The sequence below is a fragment of the Patella vulgata genome, chromosome 1 (genome assembly GCF_932274485.2).
Source record: "Patella vulgata chromosome 1, xgPatVulg1.2, whole genome shotgun sequence".
Taxonomy (NCBI): Eukaryota; Metazoa; Mollusca; class Gastropoda; family Patellidae; genus Patella; species Patella vulgata.
This window is the reverse complement of record NC_065879.2, coordinates 75,574,722-75,590,817: the sequence shown is the minus strand read 5'-3', so window position 1 is coordinate 75,590,817 and position 16,096 is coordinate 75,574,722. Positions and strand designations below refer to the sequence as shown.

General features: G+C 33.7%; 1 protein-coding gene across 1 annotated transcript in view; it reads right to left on the bottom strand.

The window, feature by feature from the left end:
• Nucleotides 1-16,096, bottom strand: part of LOC126808726 (exostosin-1) — a 63,212-nt gene that overhangs the window by 23,589 nt on the left and 23,527 nt on the right. Inside the window, exons 2-4 of the mRNA XM_056101527.1 lie at nucleotides 4,545-4,619; nucleotides 3,178-3,304; nucleotides 2,227-2,346 (exon numbers count right to left, since the gene is read on the bottom strand). Of these exons, the coding sequence (XP_055957502.1) occupies nucleotides 2,227-2,346; nucleotides 3,178-3,304; nucleotides 4,545-4,619 (322 nt within the window). The remainder of the gene's footprint in view (nucleotides 1-2,226; nucleotides 2,347-3,177; nucleotides 3,305-4,544; nucleotides 4,620-16,096) is intronic.

Here is a 16,096-nt window from a genome sequence, read left to right as displayed (position 1 = left end):
CATACAAGTTATTTTATGTATAAAGGTCACCTTGGTGTACATGAGAACTATTACCTGTCATACTGTCAATCATTCTCATCACAATATACTTTATTACCTAAAATACATATAACCTATGACCTTCAACCTTCTACAAATGTCACTATGTTCTCACCCTGCGCAACATGAACAGAATAACTGCCAGTCCATTTCAAAGTAAACACTATCATCAAAAAGTCAGAATAAGCACCTACACATGAAATTGACTAATTGCGTCACTTGTCATTATAAATCATTTTATAACTAACAACACTGACCCATTTTTTCAAGAGTTATTAGATCTCGGCATAATTTTTCTGTATTCAACTGAACGAAAGATAGGTTGCCAGGCAACGAAACATACACCCACATCAGCTAAGTCATCCAAGCAGTCAATAAGGAGTGTTGCATATTTTTTTTTCTTTTGTCGGTAATGAAAATCTGATTAAGGGTAACAATCCATTAAGTAATTATACTAGGGTTTAGTATACATTTTTAACCGTTGGATTGTTTGGGGTTTCGACTAGGAAAAGCATATAGTTAAGAAAATATCCAGTAACTCTTTAAATTTAAGAATAAATCATACAAATGTATATATTTTTGGAAAGGTCTTGAATTCCTCTATTCAGTGGTATAAAATATTTAACATTTTTTTGTCACTTTTACTTTCAAGTCATGACCTGCAAAATGGCCTCCTGAAACGTTTTATTCTGACGGTTAATGGATGCCGGACTGACGTAAGTATGTACGTTACCACAGATGGACGAGGGTGACGACAATATTCAACCACATTTGAATATGGCCGTATAAAAAGACAAAGAGAGAAATTCATTAATTGCATCACTTCTCGTTTGAAATCTGTGCCTCTAATAACAAAGACCACTGGTCCATTGATATAGTCGTTAAATCTTTGAAAACAATTTGTTTTATTCCATTGTGCAAAAAGACAATGAGAGAACCTAGGATATTTCAGGTGTAACATATCTTTATTTCAGAAACCAACATCCAACACTTAAAATGACAGTCTTAATGATCTAACACGTGTCAGACCACTCAGCCACCCACCTCTATGTATGAAAACTTCTGGCTCATATAGTCTAGGTGTCTGATTTATGTGATTAAATCACAGGTTGACATTTGAAGAATATAAAAATATGACACTCGCATTGAAAATCTATCTTTAATATTAAAGGAGCTGCATCTGATATATTTTAGTGAACAAAGGGAGGTAGAGAAATGGGATTTATCATCCACTCCACACAAACTAGGTCATATTGGGAGTAACATATGGTTCAATTTTATTTCAATATTTCACTTGCGCATAGGGTTCTTTAGCAGTGGGAGGAAACTGGAGGACCCGGAGAAATTCCACGAGGTTGGACAAGCGACCTACTCATCGTCACATACAAGTGGGGGGAGAGAGAGAGAGAAATGGGGTTTAACATCCACTTGACACAAACTAGGTCATGTCGGGACTAACATATGGTTCTATTTTATTTTAATAATTCGCTTTTGTGTAGGGTTCTTTAGCAGTGGAAGGAAACCGGAGGACCCTGAGAAAACCCAGGAATCGAGGAATCGAAACCACGCCCCTTGACTCAATGACAGGCCTTATGATGCAACACGCTCAAGCCCCTTAGTGAATAAAGCAGGTTAATCCTGGTTGACAACTACTATAAATAACTCTGTAATAATCAGTGCAGGAAGTACAAACTTTGGCAATAAGCATCTGGATAATGATGCCTATATACCATCCAAAGCTATCCATTGGATATTGGTAGATGATAGTCATGATTATCAAGTCCTTATACAAATGAAATGAAATGATGTATAATCAAATGTCCTTCTAGTCTGCAACAACCGTATGAAGACCGACATATGCCTTGCAGTGTGCTAGGAGGAAAATTTTACACGGACAGACTTCTCTTCATCAAATTCAAACTTTCAAGTACATGGGTAGCCTTGGTTAATTTGCCGTTATCTTGCCAGGCTCAAAACAACTCATTATTTTTATTTGTAACATTCAAAGAAGATACATGTAATTTCGCTACTTCTTCATATCTTAGAATTTAATTTGTATACCACGTGAAATAGAAACGTCCTATTTTTGTGCACCAACAAGGCTAATGAAGACAGCTGTAAAACCTAAGACTGCTCCGTTAAAATGTCACATAAGTTCATATTGAAAACTTGAGAGATTTATCTTACCTCTAAAGTTGTTAAAACTATTTTTTCTACGGAAGATAAATAAGTTTCCCATATAAACTGTGTCTGTTGTCTATAAAACAAAATTTCTGATTGGCTGATTGAGCGAACAATGGAGGGAACCTGTAATAAATAATTTAAAATTAGTGAAATACGAATGCATTGTATTGGCATCTGATAAATGGTGTCTACACTCTTACTTAATATAATGTTCAAATTACAAGAAGCAATCCATTTTAGTATACAGAAGGTTGTATTACGATTTAATTTTGACTTGATCATTCAGGCCACATTAATTTCAGGATTCGGTAATTTCTGGTCTTACTGCAGACGGTAACCAATCCAATTAATCCTAGTTCTTCACGATTATAGAATTGACTCCACATTTTCACAAGTGAATTGTCGGCTCATGTGTCAAGTCTAGTACCTGGTTAATCAAGATTAACTTCACTGATTCCATGACAAGCATATATATCCATGCAATATTTATTTCCAAACATGGCAGAAAGATTTAGTGCTAAGTCTAGGCTAATTAATTCTTTTGTCGATAACTTTTCACAGAGATGATATATATTTTGTATCTCTAGGTCAAAAAATTCTGCAATGTCCCTCTAACATAAAGACGGACATTTTCCAAATAATGGTAAAAAAGAGAGAGAAATGGGGTTTAACGTCCATTCAACACAATCTAGGTCACTTTGGGACTAACATATGGTTCAATTTTATTTCAAAAATTCACTTGACAGATAGGTCTTTAGCTGTGTGAGGAAACAAGACGACACGAAGAAAACCCACAAGCTTGGACAGGCAACCCTACTCCTTGCCACTTGACTGAATGGCAGACCTTCTGATCTAACACGTACAGGTTAAGCCATTTGGCCACCTTAACCCCCCAATACTAAAATAAGAAAAGTACATTATGGTCTGTGTTAAAAACAAAATGGCTACAAGTACCTGTAATAAAAGTCTTTCATCAGCAGAAACAACGGCTTTACTCCAGTCAATAACTTCAGAAAATGGTAATTCCCATCGATTACTTAATAAAACAGGTATACATGCTGCTTGTAAAACTTCTAAAAATCTGTAAATATTGTAATCATATAATTACACATCTCTATGTGTTTTTATGGTAAATATTATAATCATATAATGAAAGGTCTCCATGTGTTTTCATGGTAAATATTGTAATTTTATAATCACATTTTTTCCATGATGTGGTTCATGGTAAATATTGCAATCATAATATGTCTCTGTGTGTTTTTAAGGTAAATAATGTAATCATATAATTATACGTCTCCATACTTGTCAATATGTAGTTTCATGGTAATTAAATACTAAAATGGAATGTGGTTTAACATCACATCAATGGGAGAATTTTTCTGCACAGGAAACATGCCACTTTCTCTTCTCCAATCTCCATCTACATGTATCATCTTTTAATATGTGCATTCTGACTTTCTACACCGGTCTAGTTTTTCTTTTCTATTCCATCAGATTATTTCAATGCTAAATGATGTAATTTTCATTTTTATTAGGCTACTGAGTGCAATGCAAATGACGGAAATGTTCATTTAGAATTCAAACTGCCAAGGCATCTTTTGAATCCCCTATTCATCCTAGAAAGTGCTACCACCGACAGGTTGTAATGGATAATCAAAATTGAAAATACAGTTCTTCTAGACATATTTGAAAACAAATCCCATTAACCAGTAGCATTTTACATAAATTTAGAATGGACATACATGAGGCTACGACAAAACACAATCATAAAGTGTAAACTTTATAAAATTTGTACATATCTCTCAATCTAACATCCTACTTTTCTGCTCCGGCTGGGCTAAAGAAGGTGGGTATACGCCATACAGTGTGCTATGAAGAAAATTATGTCGGGCAGCGGCACTATGGGAGTAAAATCCACTCTTATATTGAATTCCAATTGCCAAGGGATCTTTTACGTACATGCCAATGTATACACAGGACCTTGGTTTTTCATCCCATCCGAATCACTAGACAGCTGTCCTTGTCAGACCCTCCATCCTGCACCACTGACAAGGGGAAAACACATCGGAAAATCCTGATGAACTTTCTCGGCCAATGCAGGGATCGAACACGTGACCTCCAGACTAGTGAGCCAGCATCTTACCCACTTAACCACCGTGGCTCCAAAATCTGATATAAAACCCTGTTCTCACTGTATCTTTAATGTTTTTATAAGTATGGCCTGATTTCACAGAGCATTAAGTATAATGATTATATCATGATATTTATATGTTTTATAAATAAACAGTTTCTATATTAGATAAACATTCAAATCAACTTACCTAAATGACCCAAGTCTACGACCTCTTGGTACTAAACAAAAAGTGGAATTATACAATAACTTCTTATAATCATACCTGAAAGATAGTAAAATACAAATCAATAAAAATATGAATCTGAATTGGAGGAATAGGCATTATTATATATAATATGTGAACTGCTCCATCAGACAAATAATATACAGAACTTGTAATTTATTCAGTTTCAATGACGCATCGATGTCATCAAATACATATGCAATTAACTGAAATATCACTTTTGTTCACTTCATTACAGTGTTATGATATTCACTGAAATACAACTACTTTTCACTTAATTACGGTGTAACTGTTACGGTACGGTGTTAATTCCTTAAATGGTATTCACCGAAATAATGGTGTCATTATCTTAATTACATAATTCATTGAAATACTACTACTTTATAATGAATCTCTGAAATTAACAATACCATGTAATTATATAAAAGAGAGAGAGAGAGAGAGAAATGGGGTTTAACGTCCACTCAACACATACTAGATCATTTTGGGACTAACATACATGTATGGTTCAATTTTATTTGGAAAATTTGCTTGTGCGTAGGGGTCTTTAGCAGTGGGAGGAAACTGGAGGACCCTAGGAAAACAACCAGGGAATCGAAACCAAGCCAGTTGATTCAATGAGCGCACAAGCTAACCATTCAGTCATCCACCCCACCCCCCCCTCCCAATTATGTATGAAGTACCATATATTGGTAGAGGATCCATTCAAAGAGAGGTATATATATATATCTAAGGTAACAGTGAAAAAGAAACCCATTGAAACACCTTTCTTTTTTTTTTTTGCTGACAAATATTCTCTTTTTATTACAGACGATCTTTAAACTAAGGTCTGGACATATATTTGGAATGTTATGACATGTTATTTTGTTAAATAGAGAATAAACCTCTACCAATTGTGATTGAGGACATATTTACTTCTGTGGGTTGAAGGAGGTCACAAGGTCAGCACATAATATTTTGTTTAACTGATATTTTCCAGGTGTCATATGGTTGTTATTTCTAGATGTGGTGTTGGAGAACCTCTCCTTCATTTTGGTGAATTGCTCATATTTTACATATTCCAATCCTAATTCTTGTACTGAGAGTTAAAATATTCCTCTATTTCAAATGAATTCCAGAAAGCATGGCACATTCTCCTTCTTTAAGAAAATCAGATGCTATCACACCATACATGTAAATAATTTCAGAATTTCTTTCACCTACAGATTTGTTATACACTAAAATCTAAAATAAATAACTGCATTATTTGTCGATTACTACTAGCACTTGTGCTTATTTTATTAAGCTCTAATAAAATAAGCGAAAGTGCTAGTAATCGACAAATAATGTAGTTCATTTTTCAAAAAACTTTTACACTTTTGTGTATTTAATACCTAAGAGTAGTTATCTTTAACTTTTCATATAAATTTTTATATATACCTATCAAGTTTTCATTAAAAACTATCAGAATTTAAGTGTAAATGCATTTACCATTTTTCACAAGTTACAGATTCAGGGTTTATTATTTGCAGACGTTAAATTAACAAGTTAAAGACAGCGGATCAGCAACTGCGATATTTGTTGATGTTACAAATGTCCCCATTAAACTGAACACAGCTGCTTATATTATAAGACAATTTTCTGGGCAAGTTCTGCAGACATGGGACAGTCCATGCACACCCAGCAATTGTTGTCTTTAAAACACAAACATCAGTCTACTCATAACACACATATGGGGTAACAAATTCTTTCTGATATTGTATAAAACAGTGACACGATGATTCATATGACATTATCAAGTTAAAGATACTAAATAATAGCACTTGATTTTGATAAACTATATTTGTGGTGCCTTTTTACAGGGGTGATTCTTGTTGTTAAAAGTTTTTGGCTGGTGCATGAACACACAGCGTTATTTTTAACCAAAGACTAAAAAGATTTGTGTATGAAGACTAAAATCTTCATGTGTATGCTAAGCCTAACTACTTCGTTGAAGGCCTAACATTTGAGAATAAATACCAGTTATAAACATGTACAGTAAAAGTATACATACACAGACCCAATTACAATTTAATCTTTAAAGGTCTAAAATTTGAGAATAAATGCCAATTTAACGTCCTACTTTTCTGCTCCATTGGGGCTAATGAATACATGCATTTCAATATCCCCTACTTTTTTGAAGAGTATATAAAACATCTGTACTATTCTAAAACGGTCGGCCTATCTATTCTAACCTGCCTTTTTTGTATCAATCGCCTAAATTACAATATCAAGAACACTTTTCAGCTCTTATTTTTGTTAAATTAAAAGAAAGGAAAAAGCTTCTTCAACCGCATTGCGTCTTTAAAAAAATAATAGCCAAGGAAACTTGTCACATAATTGTAATATGGTTATAGTTTTAACAAGCTGTGTTTTAAGAACAGACCTGTTCAGACAGAGGAAGTGTATAAAAAACAAAAATGTCAGTGAATAGTATGGTGGTCTGTTGCAGATTATTAACCTCAGATTTTCTCACAATTCTTCCTTCCTTAGACAACCTACATAATGTATGACTCTCAATTCTCTCATGAATATAAACATTATTTACTGTACATTTCCTTCAAATGATGGTAATTTTTTATTTTAAAGGAGCGATATCAGATATTTGTTTCAGGATTAATAAACTGATTAATTCTGTAATAAAGTTACTTAAAAACCACATAAGATTAAAAATCTTAATTGAATGTACTTATAGCCAATGGTTACTATATCCATTTTACAGCAAGTTCAAACCAATCTGATTAAAATTAATTGCGGTTTAAGTATTCGAAAGCAAAAAACAGTTTTCAAATTTTCAATTATAACCTTAATCCGGTTGATTGACTGGTGACGTCACAGGCACTACACATACTATATACATTATCTATACAATAGACACCACCAGTTGACAAGTGTATATGTGTCCAATTAACATGTGACTGGCACAATCATAATCACCGAATTATCGTCTTGCGGTGTTATAGATTAGACATTTGTGATTGGAATATTTCAGAGCGAATTTAAAATTCCGTATCATGCCGTAGATCCATTTAAGGTGCCATTGTTTAAATAGGCCCTGTGACAACTAAAGACGACCTAAGCAATTAGCGTATTTACCGGTAATTTGGATAACCCCGTAATACTTGATAACTTCATATCCCAAACTATTCTCTATAAGTACAGAAATACAAATGGTGCCAGTCAATTTTCGATATATTCAATATTAGCTATATATAATTATAATAACCATTTCTATACACAAAGAACAACTTTTATCGTAACTCCATTTGAAATTTACAGCGAATATGAAATTTTCCGATGACCATGCATAGATCGCCCTCATTTCTCAGCCAATCAACGCTGGGAATCTTATTGCCATGTACGGTTCCATGCACTACGGGCGTAGTAACTGAGGTTGGCGCGAAAATTGCGTGGGATTCATGGACATGAATATCAAATACACTTGATCATACGCAGGGTTCCTGATGCCGTTTGGTGAGTGATGAAACTGTCAATGCAATTGTAAAATACTTTTATTATAAATCGTATCACAAAAGTTTATCCCTCGAATAATTTATATTCAGATTTCATATCAAGTCAATTAAATGTTGTTTAAACATCAGTCAACAAATAATACGAGGCTACTTGATTTCAAAAACACTGGTGAGCAATAATTATTGGGTAAATAATAATTATAAACAACTGTTGAGTAAAACCTAATTATTTTATACAATTAATATGTGTGTGTACGATTCTACCATTGGTTCATTCGTGGGTACTACGCACACGTTCCACCTAGAGTGATGTCTTTGATCTGTGCACTTTAAAATATTTTATTTTGAAAACACAATGTCTTTCAGTTTCCATGTGGAGGTGGGCTTAGTCCCCAAATTCCACGCAACATAAGTTCTTGGATAATTAAATCTATATTCTTTTTGAAGTCATTCATAGAATTTAACAATGCACATGTACTGTACCTCCACCTTCACCTCTACTTGACATAAACTAGGTCATTTCAGGACTAATATAATAAATTTTATTCAAACAATTTGCTTGCATGTACATGTAGGCATCTTTATTTGTGGGAGGAAACCCCAGGGATTGGATAGATGATCCTACTCATTGCCACATACACGCCAATTGACTTAATGACAAACCTTATGACCTAACCATTCAGCCAACCCAACCGCCCTTATTAAGCAAATCAAAATGTAATGATGATACATGTATCTAAAAGGCTCAATATACATGTATGTTTCAACTTAAAACTTTCAAAGGCACATGTATAAAGTTGTAAATAGACCATTTCTTCATATCAATCCCACTTTTATCCATGGTCCTTCAAGAAACCTGTGACTTCACCTTTAAAATTTGCAGAACAGTCAGCTTCGGTACATTTATTAATGGCAATTAAATCACATTGTGTTGCCCACCAGGAATTCCTGAACATTCCAAAGAATACTGGAAATAGATGCATGAACTGCAGAACTATTTCCATTAGTATTACAGATAATGCGAAATATTATTGGAAACAGACACAAACTATTAGCTAGTCACTTCTGTTTGCACCAAGAGAATATGGTACTATAAATGTTTTAGATTTACAACTCATTCTACTTCATGATACAGTTTAAAGTATTTAAAACATTTTAAAGATGCATTATGATTTAGATAAAGGGCTGGCCAATCTTGCTATAACAGTTCAGAAATAGATAATGCAAAATGAATATATTGAAAAAATTCCATTCATATTTATTTATTCAGAGGAAGTTATCTCTGAAGTTTTGACAAGATGTGGCATAGACTGTTTATTATAATTGTAGCAACTAGTTGTTCATCAAAACTTGGTCTCAATTCACCATTTTTATTTAAAACCATTAAATTGTGATGATGTTTCAATCTGTTTAAACCTCAGACATCCGATGTTCTAGAGAGCTGATTATAGGCCTGTCATGTGAATTATTTGAAGCCAAAATAAAGATATGCAACAGGCAGATTTATAGCTCTTACATAATGCATCTTTAAGGTTTATGTAATAAATCTATAAGTAATGACTATTATGTATCAGTCTTACTTTCTAAGATTCTACATCTCTTCCTTTTTAATTTAAAAGAGATAACTGCTGTAGTACTTTTAAACATTACATTTCCACTCGAGAAATCAAAGTGGTGTAAATAATCTGTTTGACTGGATGTCCAGTCTTAGACAAATAGATCTTGTCCAATTGTCTACATATGTATTTTTCACCTTTTCCTTTATTAGCCGAGTCCTCCAGAGTTACATGTACATGTATTATACATCTTTGCAAAATTAACTACATATATGTTTTTGTTGAAAGGTCAAAGACCTACCAGTCTTTAAAGATGCATTATATAAGATTTAAATAAAGAAAAATGAAATGAAATGAAATGGAATTTAACGTCCTACTGTTTTGCTCCTATACTGGGCTAATGAAGACGGGCATACGCCATACAGTGTGCTATGAGGGAAATTTTGCCCGGGCAGCGGCACTATCGCCTACTCTTATATCGAATTCCAACTGCCAGGGGATCTTTTACGTGCATTCCAATATATACACGGGACCTCGGTTTTTCGTATCATTCGAAGGACTAGACAGCTGTCCTTGTCAGGCCCTCTGTTCTGCACCACTGACAAGGGGAAACCACATCGGAAAATCTGGATGAACTTTCTCGGCAAATGCAGGGATCGAACACCCGACCTCCAGGCTAGCGAGCCAGCGTCATAACCACCTAGCCACCGTGACTCCCCAAATAAAGAAAGAACTAAGAGTTCTCGCTATAATGGCTGAAAAAATAGATAATGAAAACGGAATATATTGAAAATTTCAGTCAAATTACTTCATTCTGAGCAGAGTTATGGCCGTTTGAAGAACAGTGTCGTCTCAATTGCCATAGCTACCATTGATACGAAAATAAACAAAGTCTTGATTATACATTTTTTTTATTTAATTGTTAACTGGCAATCATGTTTGAAATCTGTTGCAAATCAAAACCATCCGATGGACTAGAGAGTGATTAAATGTCTAATTATATTTATATAACATTTGATGCCAAATGAAAGATTTTCATTAGGCAAATTTAGCTCTTACATAATTTATCTTTAAGAGAGAGAGAGAGAAATCGGATTTAACGTCCACTCAACACAAACTAGGTCATTTTGGGACTAACACATAGTTCAATTTTTTTATTTCAATAATTCGCTTGCGCGTAGGGGTCTTTAGCAGTGGGAGCAAACCGGAAGACCAGGAGAAAACCCATGAGGTTGGACAGGCGACCCTAATCCTTGTCACGTACAACCGGGGCATCGAAACCTCGCCAGTTGACTCAATGACAGACCATGTAATACAGCGTGCGCACGTGCTAACCATTCGGCCATCCAACCGCCCTTTATCTTTAAGAAACAATTTAAAGTGTATTTATAAACCAATACTAACAAGATTGTCTCTTTAATAAGATGGGGTGTGTTTCAATGTGAATTCATCTCATTATTTTTACCTGTGTCTACAACCAATAAATACCTATGTTGTGTTAATACAGATCTACACTTTCACTGGCCATTTGCCATTTATCATATTATCAAAAACATGAATGAAATCTGGTTTTAGTTAATACAGTAATCAGAATATGTTTAAATAACATTATTAAATATTTCAAATTCCATCACATTTTCACTTAAATTTAAATTATGGGATTTTTTTTTTTAACATTCTAATATATCTTAAGGTAGAATACCCATATTCTCCACTTCAAGTAAAATTAACTCATTAAAATGACATTTTATAATTGATACATTTAAATAGTAGACAACTTCTAGTTACTACCTTATGGGTTATTTTGACATTTAAAGATGGATTAAAAAGGGAAGATCAATACTTTATTATCATAGCAATGGTACTTGACAATCAAGACTATTGTCAAAACTTCAAACACTTATAAATTCGCCAAGAATAAAGTATGTTTAAACAATAGCAAGAATGGACAGCTCTTTATCTAAATCATACATAATGCATCTTTAATTCATAAATTTAAAGGAACTGTATAAGTACCCTCTTTCATTTAGGTCATAATAGAGTATCGAATTTGGTTTGGTCTGAAGGGGTATTTCAATTAATAAGGAAGCACGCTCTGTTACGGGATATTAAGCAGAAGTTGGCTTGATTACTAATTTTGGTTAAAATATTGACTTACTGTGTTGACAGTGAAACATAAAACATTTATTTTATCTATAGCTAGTCATAAAATTCTCAATGAAAACAAGACTGTCTCCCGAAAAACACAAATCAAGACAAATCCAATGAAATGGAAATTGTCATATTTGACCCATATCAAAAATGTCTAAATAGTCATTTTAAATGCTTTTTACCAACAAATATCAAAGCTGAATATTGTGACTAATAGAAATCGGAGTGCTTGTCAATCCGGTTTGGCCAGACGGCTATCTTTATGTAAAAAGAAACATGGTTGTTTGGGACTATATTGCATATTTTAATTATTCAAGTCAATTGACCATATAATCAAAGGTCAAATGTCTGCCAGTGCTAATGCTTAAAACACATCAATCACAGTTCATTTTTACAGCCTTTTTATCTCTGATGTCTTGAGGAGGTGGTCACACTTGACCTCAATGTAATAATTGCTATAAAAAATATATTTAAACTTTTTTGTCAAATTTGGGAGTTTACTTCTGATAAAAAAAATTGTTTCAAATTTGTGCATGAGTCAAGGTATGCAGTTAATGACTGAAGATGGGAGTGTTCTTATAAATTGGTACTTCAAACAAAAGTTGAAGGCTGTTTTTCTCTCAACCAATCCTTAGATGTATTGAAATCTCTACATGACATTTGACATTGTGCAGACAAATGGCACTATATTGTTCAGGGGCCTGTTTCATGAAATTTTAACTTAGATAAAATCCAAATTTTAGTAATCTTGGTTAGCCAATCAAAATTGAAGTATCTATTAAAATTTGGATTTTATCTTTAGTTAAGATTTCGAGAAACACAGCCCTGATCATTATATAGTCGCTTTCATTGAAATTAAGCAATCAAGATTAACTTTGCCTCATCCAATGGTGGAATCAAACTCTTGATATGATAAAAGTCTACAATATCTGAACTCTGAAGTGTCCTTTAAACACATGTTTCCAGCCAATTCATTCATCAACTTAAGATTCCTTCATCAATATCACCTGACTTGTAAAACTGTTGATAACTCTGAGAATGTTCTCTTGTCATCACCTAGCAACAACCTCCCACATTTAACCTGTATCACCTTACCCCATTGGCTGCTATAATAGTTTGTTATGTATCAAGTTACCAAATTAGTTGATAATAAACCCTTTGTGATGTAATAAACATCTCATAAAATGATTGGTTAACAGCTCTGCTGATATAATATGACATATAACAATAAATATTATTGGTTAAAAGATACAAGGGGAAAACCAATCTTACTAAATTACAGAACATCACAGTATAACAAATGATTTATTGAAAATACATCAGCAGGATTTTAATAATATTGCCATCACATGTTCACAACTGTCTTTCTTAAAGCCTTCTCTACTTTTCTTCCAATTTCATAAACTTTCTGATGACATTACTAAGGTAACCAGTTAATGTTGAGTGGCATTGTCATATAGTTAAAGTAGCTAAGTCTCTAACTCAACATCATCCAAAGTCTTCGACATTGAAAACACAAATATTTGTCAATTTAAATCAACATTGATGTTGTGATATTACCAGGGAAGAGATGGGCTTCTGATATCCAATATTTAGGACAAAATAAACCTTTACCATTGGTACACGAATCGTGTACCATGTGTTTCAGCGCCATTTGTAACAATGGACTCAAAGAACGAAGCTAAACATATTCCATAAGTCATGTCAAACGGTGACGTCATATACTTATCTGGAGAACACGCGCAATAAAATACTATCGGTGTAGACTGGAATAATCAGACGCTAGATATTGCCATTCAATTGAGAATTCTAGTGTATTTCGCCAAATTAAGAGTAAAAACGGAAACTATTGGATGTAAATGAGTTTATATACATTCATATTATATTATTATATGCGTTGCGACCCGATTGTGTCAATTTCTAGGTCCCAAATATAAGCAACTTAGCTCCTTTAATTGTTGCATTTGCCTCAAAATGATAATACAGGAAAACTGCACAGCAAAACACAAACTGGATAAACAAAACAAAAGTACAGCCAAGACAATAAAAAGTTGGCAATATACATGTATAGCCATTCAGGCATTCTTTGACTTTGAGAAATGAAAAATTGGAAAAAAATAAAAATATCTGAACAAAAAGTTCTGAGGTCTGGATGTTAATGAAAATGCCATTGCAATTGGATGAGATATCAAACAGTACATGTACATTTCATTTGGTTTGTCTGATTCAAACAAATCTAAAGCAATTCAGCAGAGAAAAACACCATTAATTAGAATCTATTTACATGGATGTCTATCAACAAATGTGATTGGGTAATCAATCAAGGATGTCAGTGTACTATTAGTTTCTCTGATTGGTTAATTAAACCAGGGTGTAGGAAGTGTCATTACTTTATATTGGTTACTTTAGCAGAATATCAGCTATCCAAGTTATATCAAACCAATCAGATTGTAGACCATTAAAAAGCTTCTATTTTTTTGCACAAACAAATAATTTTGCAGCTTTCATACATGTATCTCAACACGTTAGCACCAAGTGTATGCCTGAAACAACCAAGAATTAGTGCTCCTTCTAGCGCATTTAAACACCCAGTCAGGTGAACAGCTGTGAACTATTAAACAACAGAATGCTTTTCTGGGACTAGACTCATTTTTATGATTTGTTAGTGACTAAACTAAGTTTGAAATCTGCTATTTTCCAAAAGCCTGCAGGTATATGTTCACCACAACATACAAGTGCCTATGGTTAGTAACAAATTGTTGACTGTTTTATGATTATGTTATATGAGTGCTGATGTGTCAGTAGATTTGATTGGTTAATGAGATTGCTTAGTAGGTGTTTGTGCCATAACAAAACATTTTATTGGTTGTTTATTGTTAGTGATTATTACCCAGTTAACAACAAATAACAATGTAACATTTTACATGCTCTCTTGCAGGAACATCAACCAACAAATGTCTATTAGGAAATGTTCTTTGAGAAGCAATTTCTATTATAATTCCACACTTATTTTTTCTAATTGATATTCAACATACATTTTTTTTTTGTTTTTTGTTATTTTACCCCACAATTTTTATAAGAAATTTTGCACTAAGTAAAAATATCCTAACCAGCCATAAATGATAGAATTTTAAAAGCTAATTTTACCAATGAAATTCAAAGATAATATCAATCTAACCAGTCAATTTCTATTTGAAGTTGATCAAGGATACAAGGGATGGCAGCAAATTGAGTTCTATTTTAATCTGAATATTCAAGAACTAAAATAGACGCTACAGTAAACTGTAATTAATTACATTCTATCAAATTTCTAGATAGAAAATATATAAATAACTTAAAATTACCATCATTAAACTGTCAGGAGAATTCAGGGGGAATTATTTGATGACTACAAAATTTGAATTAATTGAATGGGGACTACATAATTAACATTAAAGAGGCATTAGGCAATATTCAGATAAAGAAATGTCTGTTCTTGCAAAAATTGTTGAAAAACATTTAAATTTTTTGTCAAATTACTTTACAATGATGAATGGCTACATTTATCAAGTTTCAGACAGCGAATACAATTAAATTTGTATTACTTTTAATCCAAATCAAAGCCCAACTTATGCATGGGCCTGAGGGGCCCAGGCCCAGGGCCCCGCGGTTCATAGCAAAAAGAGAAAAAATTCCAGATCAAAGTTTTAGGGTAATCGATCTAGCGACGAAAGGGCGGAGACTGAGCTATCCTTCAACCTTCTCTGTGAAGTTTCCCTCGGTGCCCGGTCAAGGCTTCTAATAATAATAATAAAGTCATTTATATAGCGCCTATTCCATGCCGAGGCGTGCTCTAAGCACTTCTAATGTAACTCTGGATACGCATGTCAAAAAAAGGTGGGTTTTTAACTTTTTTCTAAAGTCAAGTAATGTTTTGGCACTTTTGATGGAAGTGTTCAAGTGTTTCTCATTCCACAAAGTTGGAGCAGCAATGCAAAACATTCGATCACCATAGGTAACTAGGTTTGATGTTGGCAATTTTAGGAGATCTTTGCTTGATGATCGTGTAAGGCGTTCAGAATCTTGCTGTTTTATGAGATCAGCGAGTTAGTCTGGGGCAGCTTTATTCATTCATTTATAGACCATGCAAAGAATTTTGAAGTTTATGCGGAGCACGATAGGCGGAGACGGGGTAAGTCTGCAAATCCCTCAACCTCCTCTGTGATTATTCTTGTATTATTCTTGTGTGTTACGCATGCGTGCCATTCAAAAGGATATGAATTAATCTTTTCGTCGCGTTAGGGACCCCGCGATTCTAGTCAGGTCCAGGGCCCTGCTC